Genomic DNA, 22,521 nt, shown 5'->3' with positions numbered 1-22,521 from the left:
AGAAGACAATTCCTTCATCTCCTTTTTATGTGGCTTTTCTGTAAAATCTGCCAGAAATGCTTATTATAGTGGCACCAGTTTATAGAGTTTTGTTTACCTGTCCGTAGACAGAGGTAATACACCACCAACATAATGAAAGGCAGTGTGTATTCGCATCTTAATATGTTCACATTTCTAATTTCTGGACATTCACAAAGTTGAATATCTGTGTAGTGGAAATCAGGGAAAAAACTTCTTTAAATACAGTGTGCTGCCTCTATTTCTGCAGTTATCAACTCCCAAGTGGTTCCTTCATTTATTCCAAATGAAAGTTATATCAGACATGAGACCCTTTCTTGGATCCAATTTAGCAAAGCAAATGGAAAGAAAAGTATCTACAGCAGCCATACAGCACACCAGAGCCTCAGTCAGCCATAACCATCCAAGAACCTCTGCTCTCCAAATTCAACAGAGATGTACAGAGCAGACAGGCTACAGTATCAGTGGGTGACTCAACAGCACACACATAGCAACTCCTTCAGAACTGAATTCCCTTCAGGGAAAAACATGCTTTCACCATCAAGACTATTAACTTGGGGATATTTATTCCTATTTCCCCTACATATACCACTTCCCTGGCAGTTACACACAATTAATGACTTAATTAAAATAGTTGGTATAGGCCTAAAGCTAGAATTTTTTTTAATATAGGAGGAATCCCTTAATGGGATACTAAGTAAACATCTCCCACCACAATTTCAGATTCAGAAGACAATTAATTAACTTCTCATCATTCAGGCCAGTTCAACTTAGTTTTCTATAAGCCACTGCTATGAGTGAAATCAAGGACCGATTGGGATGGAGTGGTGAGGACAATAGAACAAGTAATGATTTCTGGATGTGGGAAAGGCATTATATTGATACTGACTATACTAAATTTTTTCCTTTACTTCTTTTACCTTAAAAGCTTCATACAGTTAAGCATTTATGTCCACTTCATTTTGATTCATATAGCTAATTTGGCTACATTTTATCTTTCATTTGTAGGGGAAAGGCATTTTGTGGACAATAAGGGCAATAGGCTGTCCTGAGGAGAACAAGTTTTTGAGTATCAGCTGAAATTGGCAGAAATGAATGCTCTGCTTTCTTGCTGACTTTTTCAATGGCTCTCTTGTACTTCTGTCTAAATCAAAAGCAAACAGTACAACTTACCATTGCAGCATGGAAACTTTTGTTGGCGCCCTCCCCATTAACTAACCTGTTCAGCTTTCTGATGGAAGATGGAGGACATATCCAGTAACGTGCTACGTTCATCCAAGGCTGCAGCAAACGCCTTCCATTCTTGCTCCAACTGACTAGCAATCTGTTTTATTTGCTGTGAAGCATAATGGCCGGACTCAACCAAGCGATTTGCTACTGACATGATGCGGTTTATGTTTACATACACATTCTATGGAGAAGAAGGAGGGAAAATTAGTAGAAGTTAGCAGACCACTTAAATACAGAGGTATACTTCTATAAAATCCTTCTTTATTAAAGTACTGCTTAATAGACTGGTTTTATATTTGCCAAGTTTGTGCATGCTTAACTTCGGAATCTAGGTGTATAATTTAACAGCCTATCTGCGTTATTGACAAGGGAGGACAACTTGAAATTACCAGAGAGTCTGAAGCTAACATTAACGGTCAGCTTAAACAAAGTCATATTGTATGAAGACCCATTATACCAACGAAAAGGGAAAGCTAACCATATTTTGCAACAGCCTCAATAAGAATGTTTACAGACATTCAAGTCAACAAGGCATTCAGGTATGCACAATATAGGAAAATCAAAGAACAATTAGTAAGCACTTGATCTATCCACAGTACACATGTGTGCAACATCACTCTACAAATGTTTACATCAACTTCTGAAAGTATTTCTACTTAAGTAACAAAATACAGAACTCTTGTTGTACGGAGTTCAACAGTTCAACTGCCCAGCTCAAAGCAGGTTCAATCAGAGCAGGTTGCTCAGGGTCACATCCAGGGGGGTTTGAGAGTGTCTGAGAATGGAGAGATCGCGGTCTCTCTGGGCAACCTGTTCCAGTGTTTCTTATGTTTAAATGGATTTTTCTTGTATTTCAACTTGTGCCCACCAGTCCTTGTTCTGTGACTGGATACCATGGAGAAAAGCCTGGTTCTGCCTTCTTTACTCCCTCCCATCAGATATTTTTATTTTTAAATATGTTAAGATCCCTCCTAAGCATTCCTTTATCCCGGGTAACCAATCCCAGCTCTCTCGGCCTCTCCTTGTACAACACAAGCATGTCATACAGGCACTTCAGAGAAGTTGGTCATGGTGACGTCCCAGAAAGGGAATGAGAGCTTTCCACATAATACTGTCCTTTAGGCATGTCCTAATTTGTGTGTGTACACTTGGAGTAACCCCAGTTCAGCCCTCTTTTGTTCACTACAGCACCATTACAGCGTCCCTTTTGTACACATCACAGCAGACCCTTTGCTTGCCAACTCAGTCCACCACTTCTCACTTGATTGTTGGTCCTCTTCTCCCCTTCTCCCATCATTCTTATCCTAAAGCTCTTATCAGCTTGTCCAGCCTGCTGGCAAAGATACTTTTGCCCCACTTAGTAGAATAGCAGTCCTTGATCCTCAGAGAGAGGGTCCCATGGTTGTAGAAACCATAAAATCCTGTTGCATAACATCAGCTGTGTAAACCTGCAGGATCTATCTACCCTCTCACCAGCAGGACTGAGAAGAAAACCACCTGGGCCCCTATGCCCTTGACCATTGCCTCTGGAGCCATGTAGTCACGATTGAGACCTTCCAGGTCACCAGTCAGTATTGTTCACATGGAGGAGCGGCAGGGGGCAATAGTCTGAGGGCTGGACAAGCTTTGGCTGTCTTTCCACAACATCCCAAATCCAAGCCCCCAACAAGCAGCAAACTTCCACAGAGAATGAATCAGGTTGGTAGAAGCGGGTCTCTGTTCCCGGCAGAAGGGAGCCTCTCATTACTATCATCGCCTCTTCCTTTTGGTCGTCCTGTGCAGCTCAGACTCAGATGGCACAGATGCTTTATCTGACAGCTTCCAGCTCCTCATCAGCGTGAGGTCAGTGAACCTATTCTGTAGCTGCAAATCTTCAGGTGGAGCAGAAAGAAACCTTCCTCCTAGTGCCAGAAGCCATTATCTTCCAACCTTCATCATCATGGGAGTCTCCACTTCCCAAACAGACAGGTACAGACTTTGCCTGACCCTTCCCCCTCCAGTACAGTTGCTAGTTTGGGCTCTTGAAGCTGCAGAGTGTTGGAAAAGATCTGGTCAATCTCTTCCTCATTACCTCTGATGCTGTGCAGACTGTCATCTCCTCCTGCAGCTCCTTTACTTGGTGACACAGATCTTTAATAACTGCACACCTCCCGCGGGCAAAGAAACCATCTCCTGCTGCTGCAGCCTTGGCAAGAGGCCACAGGCATTCCCTGCAACCCCAGACCTGCAGAGCTGTGTTCTCCTTCTGGAGCTCCCTCTGAGTTGAGGCCTCTGATGTTACAGGGATAGTTGGTCCAGCAGTAGCTGGGGACTGTGCCCTGTTGCGCATCACCACCACTGCCAAGGACACGGATGCTGTTCTGTGTGGAGCTGCTGGCCCCTTCTGCATGAACTGCAGCACAAACTGCTGTGTCCATTGGCTACTTCTGTTAGCTGCACTTGTTCTTACCTATATCCTAAAAGTGTACACGTGGGGCCAAACACCATCACACAGAACATTTGGGAAGAAAACAACAAACACCATTAGAATCTCAACTTTCTGCAGTAAAATATTTTTCCCTCTTATCTGCACAGTGCTTTCTGGAATGCCAGCACACAGGATATGCCAGAGAGCAGGCAGCTACCTGTCAGCAGCAGCATCGCTCGCAACCTTCCCCAATCAACACTGAGGAACTGAGTCCAGCGAGCCGGGGGGACAGAACTAGCTGCAACAAGCCTCAGTAAAGGCCACAGATCAACAAGTGACAGAAGAACAAAACCTGAAATTGCTGGAAAACTGTACGGTTGTATTCCTGTTGAGAGATGTGATGGGCAGCCTGTACCAAAATCTGACTATACCCCTGCCAGTAAGAGAGGTCAGGGGAGAACGTTGACACATGGACACCCAACGCCACGTAGACGCTGAGCATCTGAGGTAGAACCACTACCTGTTGGCATCAAGCCACTGCCGAGAGCCTGACACTGATTGGGTGGAGTAAGTGTTGCAGTTCCTCCAGGATTCACTGTGCTGATTCATCTGAGCGGTAATTGGCACAGGTCCCTGTTAATTATAACTGTATGCATGTATGCAAGCAGGAGCATACCTGAGACCGCCTAAACCTCAGCTGGTCCACTTAATGAACTGAGCACAGCAGTGTCATGTTGGCTGTTTTTCCCTCCTGCACAATACTACCTTTTCATTTTTCAGGTTACCCCACACATCTATGCTCTCCAATTAAGCACAGCTGAACAACGGGAAAAGAACAGAACTGCTATTCCCAACAAATTTTAAAAGACTGGAGAGCATTTAGGCATATTAAAGTGTATCTAGCATAAATACAAGACTACTAAATTAATCCAGAAAGCCATTACATGGTCTTTACGGTGGTGTGAATAAAACGAAGTGTCAAAAGAGAAAAGAATAAAAGCTATATTATGCTGCCATTTGAATTGTTTGTATATCATAATAAAGGAATTTTGGAAATTCTGGAACATCAGTTAGATATGAGGGATGGGGCACCATAAATGTGAAGTTAAACAAATAAAGAACGAGCTGTGGTTAAAATGCATTAATTTTCCCATAGTAATATGGCTTCACAAGTGTGGAAGAATACCCCCTGTAGCAGTATGACTATGAATTAATATGCTGACAGTTGAGCACTTCCCAAGCTATGTACACCACATTCCTTACCTCAAAAAAAGTAGTCTTATAATAATCTCTATCTTCCCCCCCATCATATCCCTCACTACTCAATATATCTACTAAAGGTTTTCATATTTTAGAATGCAATGACGCAAAAGAAACAGATTTAATTAAGGAGGAAAAGTATCTCCAATAGCAACTCATTACAATTGGACTGTCTTTAACTGATCCTTGAAGGTTAACAAATTTTATTTAATTTTCTAAAAGGACAGGCAGGTCCACTGCCATTACTATATGACAAATGTATATTTTGTGTACTGCTTGAGACGCACTATTCCAAGTAAGCTGGTGCTCATTCCCCAGGGACTGATGTTTTATCCATCGCATGGATTTACACTGGTTAACAACAGCTATCAGGTATTAACTGTTAAAGACTTATTCAGCCATCTCATTTACATCACTGAAACATCTGCAGCTTCTAAATGTGTATCAAATGTCTAAAAAGTGGAAGGCTAAAGTGATACTGCATTTTTTTTTCATTTTGTTGCACATGACTATCGTAACAAAACTAAAAAGGGAACAATTCAGGTTACTGCATTACAGTACGCATAGTAACCACACAAATGTACTTAGTACAATTATTTTCTCTCTCAGTGCCCTTTAGCCAGAAGCTGAAAAAACACCTTACAATATCTGGAAAGCTCCTCATTGCAGAATTATTCCCCAAAGGGATTATATGTATAAACAAGTATTGCTCAGCAAGGCAACACAGATCCGTAGCCTAACACAAGCTGTAGTGCACTGTATCATTCTTTGGTGTGTACCTGAAAGGCAAGTACACAGGGAAAATAAGTGACAGCCTGCCAGCTTAACAGAACTTTTATCACACTCAATACCAAATAAAGCTGGCAGATGTCCTGAAGGTTCTATTTTATTTCCTGATTTTCCCAGACCCATTTAGAAAATGTTTGTTTAGATCTAAGATTTCCAACAGTAGTTTTCTGACACAGAGACTATTAAGCGTTTGGGGTTTAAAACCACCTCAGTGACATGGTCCATAAGCACCAAAACTGGCACCTCTATACAGACTGTAGTGAGCTTGAACTCTTTCTCTGTGATGGAAGTATTTTAGCAATGGCATTTCCAAATCATCTGCCACTTCACATGCAAATGGCCACCAAGACAAGCGGCAGCACTTATGTATGAAATAACACCTGCTTTAATGATTTAAAATGTTTTCGAACATCTATTCTCACTCTTGTAACAACAGTAAAACCCTCAGTTTGGGAATCCAAACTTCAAAGATGAGGGCTGCAGAATACCTAAAGGTATCACCTGATCTCTTCCCTTGGAAAACAACAAAAAACCCAGACAAACAAACAAAAAACCCACCACATGCACACATACACAAACACCCACCCAGCAACATCCAGACTATAATTAAGGAAAATATTTAACCTGTTCTTCATCTACAAGGATCCTCAAAATATTCTCAGGTAACTATTTAACCATTGCTATCAGCACTGAAATGAGTAAAATGTAATTTTACTTTAACTTTCTGCAAATTATCATCTCTTTCGTACATTTTTCATGGTGGACCTGGGGAATCTTACTGCAAAACTATCTAGTTCAACAAGAACACCACCTTCTTTCCTCTCTTACTTTTCACTTACCTTCGTTTTCTCAGAGTAAATGCCCGTGCCCTCAACCTCTCCTTAGAGCCAAGTCATTCGCATCTGTGTTTCCCATTACAACATTAAGTATAGGGATCTAAACTGGACCTAGTTCTCTAGTAGGACCAACTGAATCAGAGCAATTTCTTTACAAATCTTAAGTTCAGCACCCCCAATAAGTATCAAGAGTGAAATAAGACTTGCTGCTTGGCAGTAACGCCACTGTCTATTCCTTTAGTTCATGATCCATTGACATGAATATACTTGCTGTATTAACACCTCACCAGCTTCTTAAAAATCTGTTTATTTGCTTCTTTCTTCTTAAGGGTTGCACATCTAGCGTATGCTATTTTATCTTCTTGACTTTGGAATACTCCTCAGAAGCTGGAAATAGCCTGAACTCATTTTGCCTTTTCAGTCTCTTCTCAGGTTGGTAGCATCCAGACATTGCGTCTAAGCATTAACCATTCTGGCACCAGAAAGATTCCCTTACGGATGTGCACTCAAAAAACATCCTCCCAGCCTGACCAGGATTCACAGCTGTGCATTCCCCAAACTTCAAAAACATCAGAAATCCATGGTTTGCTTAAACTATGGTTATTCAGAACTACAAAAAACTTGACTAAATACATTTTACCTACTCTACTGCCCCATCCCTATTTAAAGTCTTCGTCTTGTCTATTAGGGATGGTTGGACAGATGATGGATTTTTAGCATTTAACTTTTATTTATTTTCAACAGAAAGCCCTACCTGAGCAATCTATTAGTTAATTTTTAAAAAAAAAAAAAACAACACACAAACCAAAAAACACAAAACAGACGTTCCCCAAGGCAGAAGAGCTAGGTTACTACTGTTCACCGTTCCGCACAAAGTCTTTTGTGAAAATTCTGTATTTCAAAGTAATCTGAGAAAGAATGCACAATTCACAAACTGTGGTCTTGCTCTCATTTGCTGAAGTCTCTGAGGACCCAAGGCAGTCTAGAATTCACTGGTGCTGAAGTCTAATCTCAAGTGACAACTCTGTATGGTTACAAAAATATATATTTAAAACAAAAACTATCTCAAGAGTGAAACATATCTGTAGTACAAAGGAAGAGGAAAAAGTCACACTAGCTGTCAGCTAAGCTGATTTTACCTCACCTGACCTTCTTAATGTTTTCATTTGTACCAGTCCCTGTGGGTGGATTTGCGCAAGCCATGCCAAGTAAGTCATCTTTGTAACTTTTAAGTCTGTAAACCCAGTGATAGTCAAGCTTTGTGTTCATGCTTTCATTTTAACCTCCCAAAATCCTCACCAGTGCTCATCTCTGGCACTGTCTTTTTGGATTACATTAATTATTTGATTACTACCTTGATGAAGTGGTTTAGCACATGCAAATAGCCTGTTCTGAGAACATTAATCAACTTAGCAATAGATGTACAATTGGCACAGGACTTTTTGGATTATGGTTAATAAACATAGCTTCTACCGATGGTCCTGTCAGCCCCGAGACAAGAAGTAGTTATAGCATGCCCTTTAATAGCAGCCAGTGTCAGTTTTCTCTAAAGAATGTTTCCTTTTGCCTGCATCACTTTCCAAACATTTTGGCCATCACCAGTGCAGTGAGGGGCATAGTTAAGCTGTAATGAAAGCAAGGCCATTCAGTCTAGGAAGAAGAACAGAAGGTTTAAAAAAAAAAAAAAAAAATCAAGTAGATAACATCCTCCTCCTCCTCCCCCATATTTCACGACTGCTTTTCTTTCCCTTGTGTCCCACCAGGTGTATGGAAAACATCAGGGAAAAGAGTGGACAGATGCAGAATCAATCTCTCCCACTCTTGCATGCACAACTGACTAATAATCGTATAATGTCGGGTACTTTGGTTTTGCAGTTCAGAACTCAACAGATAGGAGTTGCACATACAAAAACTATGATGCCTTATTTGCAAGTTTCTCCCTTAAAAGGTACTAAAAACTTGTTTTGAGAAGTGAAGCATTGGTTTAGTCACCCAAAGAGGAACTTGGAGCTGAAACCAAGTATTGCTTAACTCAAATAAATCTCAGGACTTGACAATAGCAATTTACTGTTGCTGAAAGCAGGCCTCTTAATTTGTACTGAAAATCCATCCTCATCCTTAGAGAGGAGAATCACTGAGAGTTTATTTTTCCCTGCAGTTAGGGAACATGGGATCTACTTGCCCTATAAAGACACAGCCTTGACATTTATCAGGGAACTGCCTCTTGAGCGCAGCAATAGCAGGTCACATAACTACACCTGCACATGTGAACCAGCTTTCAGACAGCAGCCTTTCTAGCCACATCAACCTGTGCGTTAAGCAATGGTAACCAAACATATGTCCATCTTCAATGCACATCACTGTACCTATCGCGCTTTTCTCTGGGACAGTTTCATTGCAATGAGAACCAGCCTATGTATTAAGCTTAAGACTTTCATGAACTTATTTCTGTTACCTTGAAGTGCAACCACATGAGCCTATCACATACTGAATGCCCAAGATTCCCAGACATATTGCTTGCCAATGAAACTGCTTAAAGTACTGTTAAATCTCTTCCCCCAATGTATTCTTCACTTTTTTGTTTTAAACAATTTGGTTTAAACTTCCAACTACTTTGTGCTGTAATACTGAAAATCAGATTCTAAAAATGGCAGAAAGCCATTACAAGGAAAAAACGAAATAGTCAGCAAATCCTTTTTGTCCTTGATGTAACCAACTCCTATTCATGACAGGAACTAAGTAGCTTTCACAATGGTTTACATGCAGATGGCACACTTCAGACTAGAAGACCAGATTAAAATTTTGGCATCTCACCCAAAGGCCATCACTCTTTCTCACTCAAGTTTCACATAAGCAGCTGCAGAAGTTGCCCTCCTGCACCTCTCAGAAAGCCAAGCCACTACATGGGAAGGAAGGGGAGATGGGAGAGCCAGCTACCAACAGAGGGTAGCACCTGCTATGAAGGGAGCACATGCCCTGTGGCAACCATAGTGCAATGGGAAAAGCAGCTGCAACATCAATTATCAGGGTTAAGCTGTAAGCACGCGCATGAGTTTGCATTTAGCTGCTTGGGCAGCATTTATGCTTTGAACAGCCCTTCGCCACCTGAAGTGAGTCTAAGGAAATGGCCTGGAAAGCAATGTCTGTTAGGGTCCGATTAGGGCACAATGAAAAGCCTTCAAAATCTCCTGCATATAATAAACCTTATACATACCTGCCACTCTTCCTTCCTCTACCCCATGCAATTGAATAAATTTGCATGGTTGTAGACAGGTTAAAAGTTGAATTCCATCTCTAGTGTTAGAGCATTTACCCAAGACATCTTAAATCAACTGTGATTGCTGAAGAGTTACACTGACAGGAACAGTGAACAAATAGTAACTTGTTAAGCACAGAGTGTATGTGGAGAGTGGTCAGGGAGAAGCTGAACATGCTTGCAGGAGTTAAGATTGCCTAACATTTTTCCAGTTAAAAGCTAATGAAAAATGAGGCCTGCCAAAACTCAATCCGTTCACATCATTTTTTTGTGTCACACTCAGTTTAATCTTCCCCCCGATCTACATATAAGGCTTTTGCAATTTAACCAAATAAAACCCAGAAAACCTGAACACTGCTTAAATCAAAACCAGGGACTGATCGTTTTGAATGTGTATTTTCCTATTCTGTTCCAAAGAACCACCTGGGGGGAGGGGAGGTAGGTGTGTTATGCTACAGAAACACATCGAAAAACTGCAGCTTGTTCTTCCCTGTTTGAATATTTGTACTGTTTAATTTGCCCCAAATTTAAGCTGCTCCTTGCATGCTTCAAGAAATCATTGTACAGGCCGAGAAAAAGCCCTGTGTAATTAAAGCATTTGACTACTACAGGCAAAACAGAGCTGGAGGGATTATGCTGCATTGCTCACGTGCTTCCTCCTGTTGATAGCATCTGAACAGTATGGAAGTAGGAAAAAAAAGGTAATCCAATTTGAAGAAAAAAGGGCAATGGCAACTAATACCAAGACAGGCTGACAGAAAAACAATTTAACCTCTAGAGTACAAGCCCCAAGATTGCCTGGAAGTCCATCCAAAATTTCTAACTTCTAAAAGTCATCTCATGTCAATGACACCTACTGTCCTTCCGTTAGTTTCTGCTCTACTTTATGCACAGGGCAATGAGCAACAACGATGTACTCCATAAAGGAGCAATTCCCTGTGCCCATGGAGTGAACCTACACCTTCTAAACCTAAGTCAGTCACATCCATATATAATGTTACGTAACTTAGTTACAATGTTCCCCAGCAGTTGCTTTACTCTTTTCAAAAAGCTCATATTGACTTTTATTTTTTTAAATTTTTGCAAACACAGCTGAGTTGCAAAAGAAGAAAACGTACTTTCTTCTACTTGGGTCTTCTGTTGCCTTAACGCTAGCTATATCATACACAAGAGCTGCCTTGCTAGTCCTTCCATTATTTCAGCAAGATGCATAGCCTAGGTAAGTTTACTTTGCCACTCTCCATAATTAGTAGTCCTGTCCTACAAAAACATCCTCTTGCAAGAGTTGATTGTTTTGACCACACTTTAATGCGGTTCCCATCCTTGGACTGCCAAGGATGTTAATTGCTAACAAGACTGGTAGTGTTTTCCTTCATTGAGCTGACAGCCAGGGACTGGATTTAGGCCCAGACACCCAAAGTTATTTAAACACCTCCAATCCTCCTAGTGAAAAGGACCTAAAATGTACTTGAGAATTTAGTTAGAACAGGAAATCATGAGACTGAAAATAAGCAGCTTTCACTCACTGCCAGTTGAAATCCCAATTTTTAATCGCAGCCTACTGATAGCTCATCCTAAGATGATATTTAACAAAAGAAGAGTTTGTTTTAGCTCCATTCTGCTGTGCCAGAATTGAGAAGTGTGTCACCTTAAAAATATGGAAAATCATTACACCTGACTCAGCTGTTGATCACTACTTCTCAGAACTTTTTGTCTGAGTTGCAATCTATTCAGAAGGGACTGAGAGCTATTCCTTTCTGCATGGTGCGCTAAATTCCGTATGACATGTGATTCTCTGAAATTTCCTACAAGACTCAAAAGCAGTACTCAAACACACATCCCAGGTTCTAGAAGTTTGGATGCTTATATTTGGGAATTGCTGAGGTTGTGTCGAATACTGCCATTTGTGAAAAAAATTATGTTGCTTGATCACAGTACCTCTGTACTTGGCTACCTTATATTTCCTCATTTGTGTTTTATAATTTCATTGATCAAATACAAATATGCACTACTTGTAACAGAAGGAATTATTTACATGTATGATTTATGAATTCTACCTTAACATAGAGCAAATAGGCAACGTGTCAGCGCTGTGAAGTGGGGCCTGTTCTTACCATACAGTTCATGGCAAAGTGATTGTGCTGTGTCTGAAGCTCCATCGCGTGGGGGTGACTGGTTCCGATCTCTGTGTAGCTGTTCAGAAACAGACCTTTATTGTGTGTGATCCAGTCAAACATCTACAAGAAGAATATTAAGGAGGAAAAAGTCACTAATTTGTTATGGCAGAAATCACAGACAAGTAACGTGAGAAGTCTGTGAACACAGAAGACAGAGAGAGTCTAAGGCCATGAAAATTAACACTGGTGCTCTTTGCATTATAAGTTACTGTACATTTTAACCAAATCATTGCTGAAATCTGAATTTTTGGACCAAACAGCTAAGGCTGTTAAATCTTTACTAAAGGTGTTTATCTCAACAGGCTACTGTGAAGCCATAATCATGAAGTCATAAGCTTCATTACTACAAAGAAGTCATAGTAAACGAACAGGCTTGGAGCACAGCCCTGAGTTACCAAGTTTATACGTTCTCTAGTGACAGCATTTCATGACATTAGCAGCTTAGTAATTTAGAACGAAAATGGCAATCCATGGAAATTCAATATAAATTAATTCTTGCTGATCAAGTACTTCAGCAGCAAGTTTAATATTTTTAATTCATAACTTCACCGCAGATTTGAAAACAACTTTCTATTACTAAACAAACCATACTTGAGCTCAGAATCACACATTACCTTCTTCCAGACAAGTTTAAGGATACTTCTTAAAATACGTTTATTTTGTTTTTTTTTTAAAAAGTATTTGAATAATCAAACAAACATTAGGAAAAACCTTATCTGACAATGACCATCAATGGAGGTACATAGGTATGTTAGCAGTGGCACTGGAAGACAAAGTTTTTAAAGACCAAGCAACACAGCAAAAGGCTAAGTTTAACACCACCACCACACCCTGGTGGGGCAATTGTCTTGAAAGCTTTGCTATACCTAGGCTCAAAAAACCCAGCTACTCTGGATAAGCTGAAAAGCATTGTTCAGAAAAATATGGTAGCAATAAACAGTAAGTACTTGTTTGAAGACCTTTATAAATATGCTGGCTAACACCATAATATTATCAAATCCATTATTCCACCCAGGTACATGACAAATCAAACTACAAGTAGACCACAATATGGTAAGGACTGTAAACAAAAAAGAAAAAGGTTTAAGAGCTTAGACAACTGATACAGCTGATCACATACTAAAATTTTCAGTTTCTTATCTAAAAGTTGGACTAGATGATCCCTGAGGTCCCTTCCAACCTGTGATAGTGTTAGATCGTTATTCAAAACAGACACTGGTCCTGCTTGTGACCACCTTTCTCCAAGTGGTCTGACTTCTCTGCCTTCAGATACCTACAGGGCAATTCCAATCAGATTCCCTTCCACCTCATCCCTTTTTTTGCCTTCTCTTCTCCTGAACTAGCCCAGATTTCTTGTGCAGAGTCATGCAAGTCTCCCCAAATGAACATGTTTATTTCTCCCCATCCAATACCCTTTATTTTTCCAACAAATATCCAGCCCTTTCCCACACCTAAATACACCACGAAGGCATACACTGATGAAGCCCTGAGCTATGAAATCTAATCTGGCAAAAGTAGTGAAATGAGGGCTGCAAGTAAATTAAGGCAAGGGCCTTAATCCAAAAGTGAGTAGGGGTACTACACAAACCTTCTTTTTAATCTCTCTGCTGGTTGATGAGAGAATAAAAGTCCCAGGTATGCCAGCTGCTGTCAACCCCATTTTGAGGTGCCTAACGTCTCCCTCTATTTTGAAAGAAAGCTGTATTAATTTGATATAGACTTATTCTTGGAACTGGGAACCTAGAAAACACAGATAGGAGCTTTTGCAACCACACGGCAGGACAGAGATCAATCCCACAGGCTCAAATACTTCACAAGGAGTTTCTTAATGCCCAAATTATGTAGGCAACTTTTAGATGAGTAAATGAAGAACATATCTTTCAACACCACGTGAGCACAGTCAAAACATATTTTGTTAATGCTGTAATAAAGAATAATTAATGCTATCATTAAATAGCTGAAAGGTTGCTAAAAAGCATTTTTGGCCTGAAAGAGCAATACAAGAACTTGGTTATTTCCCAAATAATTTTATAACTCTAAATTCACTTGACCAGATTTTTTTCTACTCTTTACAGGCCCCTACTATTTTCAGCTATACACATTCAGTAAAGACTTACTTAAAGAAATAAGTTTTTAAAAGTACGATTTAAAACACAGTAGGAAACATTAAGAGTAGTGTAAAGAAAGTCCCTGAGCTGAAATGATGAGGGTAAGGGAACTACAGGGGAAGAAAAAAAAGGAAGAAGGAGGAAGGAGATTATATATGTTTGCTCTGCTTTTACTCTTACCCATGCATCTGCTTATGACCACTGCTGGAGAGCAGGATACCAGTTTAACACAGACCTTTGGTCTCATCCAGTTCAGGCATTCTTACATAAAGTATTTTAAGAAATCTGACAAAGACCATACTTACCACTTGAGTGCATAGTCTAGTTACTGCTTCTCCCGTAGAAAAACTCCCCACCCTCCCCTAAAGCTATTTGTGCCATGGCAACAAGTTAATAATAAATGATTGCAAAACCATTCTATATGAAAATAGATCTTATTTGAGCTCGTCTAAAAGTGCACTGCCTGCCATATTTCCTCTTCAAATTCCATGACAATCAAGGGCTTTCTCATTTGAAGGGACTGGTTAGCCTGAAATGTTCTCAGATCACTCAGTACCCTGTTAGTGACATATGCACTGTCAAAAGAGATACATCAGTTTTTAGCCTAGGACTTTAAATCCTGCATCAATGAAGCAGTTCCCCATGTCAGCCTCTTCAGACTTTGTTGACTGCCTGTCACTCAAACGGAGACAGACATAGTCCTTAGTCATCTGTATTTATAAAGTATACAGTGTACACCTTCCCTTGATGCATGCAAAAGCATCTGTCTGGAACAGAAACTTACCAAAGCAAAAGCTTTAAAGTCACTGCCACTTAAAATTTTCTTCAGTGAGAGCTATCTGTGTTCTTCACAGCTTAAAATTACTACCCTTTACTCCAGAAGACTAAGAGTCACTCTCAATCAAGAAATCCTTTACTTCTCACTAAAAGGCTAGTGATTAAAGAAAAAAATTACTATTTGCAGTTGTCCTTCATACTTCTTTCAAGTCCATCAAGCAGCACCCATTTATACTCACCTCCCCCAGCCCCTTACCTTTTCAGCATCCTGCTCAAACAGCCTGAGCTGAAAACATTGGTCCAATTTCAGTTTCCGCACATGCCACATCTGATGCAGATGCTGCCGTGTTGAGTGCAGCCTGTCCAGCATGGTGGATACTTTGGGTAAAAGGTTCTGTAAGTCTGCGTTCCCTGACCCAGAGTTCTTTTTGGGAAAGCTATCACTGCTCTGTATCCGCTGGAGCAGCTTTTGTCCTTCCACATCAAGGTCCTCGATAGGGGCCTTTATGACTTTCTTTTTTAATTGTGAATGCTCCTCTATCATATTGCGAGCTCCTTCCAGGTCCTGAGGCATTTCCTTTTTTGACAATATATCTTGCAGTTCCTCCAGTCTGGACAGCATATGGGTTGCATTGCTAATGTAGTCCTCAAAGGCAACTCTGATTTCTATCCATTCCTCATGGTTGTACTCCAAACAGCCATCAAATTCTGGGGTTAGCTGAGAAGGATCAACTACTTTGGTAAGGCCTTCCAAAGACACCATGTTTGTCTAAAAATTAAAATTTATAAAAATGCTGTTACTGAAATGAATTTGAAATTTTCTTTCAAATTTTTGTTTTTCTCTTTGCAAGAGTTGAGCATTTTGCTCATGAAGTCCACATGATTTGACTTTTCTCATACACTTCTTTTCAAATATCAACTCTGATCAGCCGCCTCTCTTGCAGGTATTTCCCCAAATGAGAGAGAGATTTTACTTCTTTCTTACCTCGCTACACTTAAGGAGAAAACAGCAACCACTCTTTTAACTAGTTTTGTTCAAGTTTTGACTTTGTGTATTCTAAAATGGCAGGAGATAACAGCAAGGTTCAGCTGGCTGCTGTACGCTAGATGCTGGTGATATCACAATTAACACAATGCAGACCAAGACAACAAAGAGATGAAACCTAACTTTTTACTGTTAGGGGGTAAAACCCTAAATCCATCTTTCCCACACTCAAAAAGAATATAAATGACAACATGCACTACTACCTAGCCTAAGTAAATGAAGAAAAAGCCCCACTGGCCTAATGTACCCCTCCTCTCACCTAGAACATAATTTATCTGAGAGTTTTGAAGATGCTGATCAGTAGTGACCACACTTAAAACCACAAAATAAATGTAAATTTGTACACCATAGGGGAAATTACCTCAAACTCAAACTTAGAGCTGCCAAAGTTAGTCCTCTGTTTCTGCCAGAAATTGTCCGGCTTGATTATCAGTGCAACATGAATACAGCATGGAAAGGATTCCTGTAAAATCTTCAGCAGAGGCTTTATGGAGTCCCATTTTGACCCACGCATATCTACAATGACGGTGAATCCTCGTTTACATACTTCCTCACTGCAGAAGAAAGAAGAAAAGGTTATCAAGTGTTACAACTTCAAACACAGCACTCTACTGCACCACGCTGCCTAAAGAACGTGGTCTCCTCAGCTAACCATAACACCCTGGGGTCTCAATGTTGACAAGCTGACATGTACAGCAGATCTCACGAACATCTCAGGAAGCTTCTCTCACCCCTGCCAAACTCCTTGTGGGTGATAGCAACAGGTGTAAAGCTGATTTGATAATCTGCCTTTATCTCCTCTTTTTCTTTTTTTTTATATTCATGATAATTCATCCTCCTTGTATCTCCTTCGCCTTAAACACACATGAAGCAACATATTGGTGCTTCAGTAAATGGAATTAATTTACAATTCACTCTTCAACAGACACACACTTCAGAAAGGCATGAGTATTGTCATCAGTAATGACTGAGCAGATCCTCTAAAATACAGAAAATAGCACACTGTTCTTACCTACCACTTCTGCAACTTTTTTAAACTGTCTCAGATTCAGTCCCATATTATCTGATACTTAAAGAGTCTGTACAGGGCAAAAAACCCTCTATTGACAAGTCCTTCCGTACCAGGATCAATTTCTGGACAGTTAATGGCTAAGAAAGCATTTTATGGCTGTGAAGAAAACCACATCGACCTGTTTCTACAAAATTTGAGCTCAATTTTGCTGTCCAGAAGAAACAGACCTTACACCCAAATTCTCTGGCAACTCTTCTGAGAATGACAGATTTAATTTCTTTTAATCAATACCTTTTGGACACTTAGTGCTTGCTGATGGTCAAAAGCAGCAATTACCACCAACACCAGAAATTTTCACTTTGTTCCAGTAGAATTTGCTACGTGACCTTGTTAACAGGGAAAGGGAAAATACTTCAAAACCAATGTGTCATAGCCAGTGGACTATTAAAAGGGGCCAGATGTCCATTGTGTGAGTACATGAGTCGTGTTCAGGGATGTGACTAACGTAAATGCAATTCTGGAGTTTATGTGGTGAGGTTTTCAGAGTGTCCAAGAAGTTGGGAAGCTTCACTGGCATACTTTACACAATCTCATTGGCCACACTGAGTTATGACTGACACAGTAGAGCAGAAGAGCTTCCGAAAGAAGTGATAATACAGGTTCCTTAAAGATGAGGTTTTTTTTAAGGTTGGCTAAAAAAACCCACCCAAAACAAACCAACAAAACCCACCACCACCATTTAAAAAGGGAATTTATCAGGACAAATGCTGGCTGTCCCACCTGCCCACAGGAATGCCAAAAATGGCAATGGTGCAGGAAAATACATTAAAATTGTCTAGCTTGGTTTACATGTAGGCTAGAGCGTACAACTTCTGACCATGGTGAAAAAGTTTTCTAACAGCCTTACAGGATTAAAGGACAAAAACAACTACTGCTTTAAAGATACATCTGTTATTAAAAGGCTGCATGCTATTATATGAGTGCTGCTCAGCCCATCCCTATGCCGCTGCACAAACTGAGCACTGAGTGAGGAGTGCTTGCTGCTAACTCATATGAGGAAACGCACATCTACTAGGGCATAAAAAGTGGCCCCTCATCATGCGATACAATACAGATGTGTCCTCCCACCATGTGGCGCCATCACCTGACAAAAGATGAATCCCTTTTGGCCAAGGACCACAAAAATTGTTCTAGGAGGCTTTAGTCAGCCAAGGTCATCTGTTAGGTAAACATGAACTACACTAATACCTGGTCCAGTCAGCACTGATGACTTAAGCTTAGCGATATTTTAAATCGGATAAATTGTTAAATTAGTAAAATTGTGAGATGGAATCACCTTAAGTGTTTAGATCTCTTGCCAAATAACTGATACCACTGAATCTTCAGCTACTTAGAGTAACAGTACTGCAATAACTAATAGACAGACCAAATGTTTGGGGCTATTTGCACTATTTGGGACTTTTTAATTAGTAAGAATTGCATGATCAGTCCTTAAAACATGACTTGTATGAAAATAAGTCTTGCTTTTAATAAAGCTCCCTTAATTCTCAAAACTTTGCCATGCTTACAGACACATAAAACCCACACTAACTTTCTTTTCATTTTAAATCTATTGATGCTAAACTAACATACATCTTTTGCCAGAGGACCACTGTATTTTGCCAGATTATCTCTAGAAAACTGTGGCATATTTCGATGCATATTTATCTACTAAATTCTCTAGCAACTTGAAGCTCTAGAGGGCTAGAATACATCTCGAACATTCAAATGTGAAGTCAAATTATTTCAGAAGTAAAAATCTAAAAATCACAAGCCTTCTTCCCATCCTCCTCCTTCTACCTCCTGTTAAATCCCCCAGTTAACTCTAAACAAAACAAAAACACAAAAACCAACACACTGCAAAAAAAAAACCAACAACCCACAAACAAAACTAAACACTCCTAGACCTCAAAGTGAAATAAAGACTTGAAAAATTCCAATACCAACAATTGCTCTTAAGGAAGGCCATACACACTATCAACTTGATGCCTTGAAGTTATTTTTATGAAAGTACTTTTGTCAATCTGAAACCGACATCTGATTACATCAGGTGCAAAGACAACTGCCTATAAATTAAGAAACACAGAAGATATTGCATTCAGGGATGTTGTCCAAGGGTTTTTTTTCAACTGTAATGACAACTGCTCCTTGAGATCATAGGCAAACATATTCAAGCACAGCCAGCGTTGCTCTAGTCTGCATCAAATGCTTGCAGATTCTGAGACCGAAAGTCAGGGTCTTATGATCATTTTTGTCCCCAATTAAGTTACTACTAGAAACAAAGTTCTACACGAACAAACTTTTTTACATATATATAATTTTTAATATATACAGAACATGTATACATAACTATATATATACACACATATACACTAGCACTGGATTTTACTCCAGACTGATTTATTTAAATAGCACACACTAATTCACAGCTTGAATTGTTGATAATACAATGATATCAGTACTTTCACAGATCTCCCCACAGGTTCATCTGAGACCTGTACAAGCAATTCTACATATCTCTCTCCTAGTTATTCCTGTGCTATATCAGGACAGTATAACTTACCTAAAACATGTAACAGTTAAGCATGTTTTGCTGACCTCAGTCCACACAAGGCATATTGTGAAAGGTAACCAGCATGTTTCTAATTATTGATGTACTGAAAGCCTTTGAGTTGTATAAGCAATCTTCACCACAGTGACAGCAATATGACATTGCAGTGCCATTTCCGAGACACAAACTACTTCCAGCTAAAGCACACTACCCTTTCTGCTACAAGGCATAGTAATTTTCCAGATCTCTTCCAATAAGCAGTTTGAAAACAGTAACTGACAGAACTTGGTATGAATTTGCTCATTTTCTTGTGGGTGTACTGCAACATAAACCATTGATTTTATTTTATAGCTTCAGAGCTTATCAAGTGACAATTACTTACCTAGGAATACATGCTAGGTATGAAATTAGTCTTCTAAGGTCTTCTTGCCGTATTCTATCGTGATTACTACGAGCTGGAAATGTTAGAATGGGACCTCCACGCTTATCTCTGCCACCTGAAAAATTAAACACGTTAAAAGACCCCACAGCATAACACCATTCTTGTTTGCAAAACTAGTCTTCAGAAGACTTTTGGAAAGCTTAAGTCCTACACCGTTTCATAAATATGCACTTAAAAAAAGAAGCGATTTCAAGTTAAATGCCAACACTGTCAGTTAGAGACCAACTTAAAATTGAATTCTGGGAGTATCAATCAGCATATTGTCACAATTCCTACAATGAGGAAGTATCTGTCAAAAAAAAAATTGAAACAAAGAATAACCATAGCATTAGATTTACACGTTACAGTTACATTCAAGTTTGACTGGCAGTGTGACATCTCCAGCCATGGTGCTTTATTATGTATTTAAATGTTGAATCAGCAATTGCGCAAATCAAATTTAAATACAGAGTTATGCTAATCTGTAGGCAAGTATTTAGAGGATACTTAGCATTAACTTTATTACTAGCACAGAGTTTAGGTGTATTGTATTTATACCCAATATGTGTACTAGATAAGTAGATGCTATTTAAGCATTTAATTTATGTTTTTACACTGTTCTGATGTGCAGATTCTGAACTGTCAGTTTATAGTTTTTGATTATGTCAACGATGCAGGAAATTCTGAATCCACTTAATATGTAAGGCAGAAAATCTGACTTTGAGTGGTTTCACTTAAATGTATTCATCTCATTTGTTAAATTGCAGACTTACTGTAGTTGAACATTAAAATGCTATTTTATACCCAAGCCCTTGCTAAATTCAAGTCAGTAGGCTGTCTTTATCAACACTTGTATAAAAGCACAGACACATTCTTACAGCTAAATTTCACATATATGTTCTCAATCACAGATGTGTGGACTCTTCATATGTCCCATGGAAACGCAGAATACTATCCTCTGTCCTGAACAATTTCTCATTGTAATCAGCTCCTCACTGTAAATCCATGTTACTAAACAATTTTTTTTAAAAATCGCTTTGAATTGAAGGCCAAAAGCAAATGAAGAAAACCAATCACTCAAAAATTCATCGCCTTCCTCCCCAGCAGAGTCTGCATGTGCTTGCTACAGACACTAAGCCTAGCTGTCAAGGTCTCCAGGGATTGTCTGCACTGGACTTGTTCCCCATGAGGCACCAAATGAAACTGGGAAGAGGCAAAAGCAGCTTTCAATTTCTGTCAAGCTGCAATGCCAGAAACCTAAACTTAAAAGGAATTCATATTCTTATCTTCCACGACCCTCTTAACTGGGGCATGAGATTAAGAACAACTGTGTTGTCTCATTCTAACAGAGAAAGGCAAGTTTGCTCTTGACCATCCTTACCCACTTGCCAAGCAGAGAGCTTTGAGGATTTTTACATAGCAGTGACAGGATAAAAACAAGACAGAAGCCACAAGAGAGAGGAAGGATAAGTGACAAGACAGTCTAACAGCCCAGGCCTCCGCTCAGCTCCAGAGTGATCACTGGGCTCCAAAGCTACCAAATTCAGCTGAAAGTCTGCTGCAGCCCTTAATGCTCTCCTCAGTGCACAGCAGGCCATCAGCTACAGATCTTAAAAATTTACGTTTCAACTGGTAAATGCTACTGATTCCAACCCTCCCGAAAGTGTACTTGATTGCTCAGGGTGGAAATTCTTCTTTAAAAGCAGCAGCTAGTGGGGAAGAGCGTACACTGAATTGTCTTTAACACTCTAAGCATTTTAAACAAATGCCTTTGTACAGGCAGTCACTTCAGAACAGTCCTCCGGGCCTTTCCCACACAACAACTCCTATAACATGCAATTTTCCAACATGGCAAGGAAAGAAGCCTATATTCTTAATGTCATTGTGGATGCCACTGCAGTTGGCTCCCAGCTCCATATACACAACAGAGAAAGCCCATTTTTAAAGTGTGGTACTAAAACTTCTGATAAATAATATCCTGAAATTTTTCTATGATGTAAAGAAAATCTGCTGCACAAATTTCAGACTAGATGAGTAATGAAGAAATTAATACAGCTTTCATTTTTGGTGAAAAGAATTTCACTATCTGGTCTTTAAAAGGATATCAAAATTGTAGATATTAAGCAAAAAAAGTCCCTAAGACTTGTTTTTTTCATCAGCTACACTGAAAGCTTTCATAGGCCTTTTCGAATAAGCAACTCTCATTTCCTTTGTTCCTGATGCTCCTGTGTCATACACAAACAGGAATGTTAAAAGAAAATGTATGAGGCATCAGGTGGGAATTTCCTGTCTCTCAATAGTTTCTAACCAACTCAACCCCCTATTTGTCTTGGTTTAACAAAAGCATTTTAAGCTACTACTTTCATCAGTGAGACTTCTATTTTTATCCCTTTCCTTTTATATAAACCCCCCCAGTATTGAGATACTACCTCTGTTTATGCCAAGATGTGTCATATGAGTAGCTGATCAACTCACAAGTCACCCAACATGAATCACTTCTGCCTAGTGCACATTACTAACAGCAGTCTTGTCAATGGTCTCCAAATGGCACCAAAATCCAACAGGCTGAGTAGTGCAGGAAATGCCTTTTTACCT

The 22,521-nt window shown here is 39.7% G+C and overlaps 1 protein-coding gene across 3 annotated transcripts in view; it reads right to left on the bottom strand.

The window, feature by feature from the left end:
• Positions 1 to 22,521, bottom strand: part of TRIO (trio Rho guanine nucleotide exchange factor) — a 256,853-nt gene that overhangs the window by 153,860 nt on the left and 80,472 nt on the right. For all 3 annotated transcript variants that reach the window (XM_064443398.1, XM_064443396.1, XM_064443397.1), the window contains exons 3-7: positions 19,888 to 20,002; positions 16,265 to 16,457; positions 15,115 to 15,627; positions 11,911 to 12,033; positions 1,238 to 1,429 (exon numbers count right to left, since the gene is read on the bottom strand). In XM_064443398.1, the coding sequence (XP_064299468.1) occupies positions 1,238 to 1,429; positions 11,911 to 12,033; positions 15,115 to 15,627; positions 16,265 to 16,457; positions 19,888 to 20,002 (1,136 nt within the window). The remainder of the gene's footprint in view (positions 1 to 1,237; positions 1,430 to 11,910; positions 12,034 to 15,114; positions 15,628 to 16,264; positions 16,458 to 19,887; positions 20,003 to 22,521) is intronic.

Source organism: Phalacrocorax carbo, chromosome 2 (assembly GCF_963921805.1).
Source record: "Phalacrocorax carbo chromosome 2, bPhaCar2.1, whole genome shotgun sequence".
Taxonomy (NCBI): domain Eukaryota; kingdom Metazoa; phylum Chordata; class Aves; order Suliformes; family Phalacrocoracidae; genus Phalacrocorax; species Phalacrocorax carbo.
Note: the sequence above shows the minus strand (reverse complement) of the source record. Positions and strands in the feature narration are given on the sequence as shown.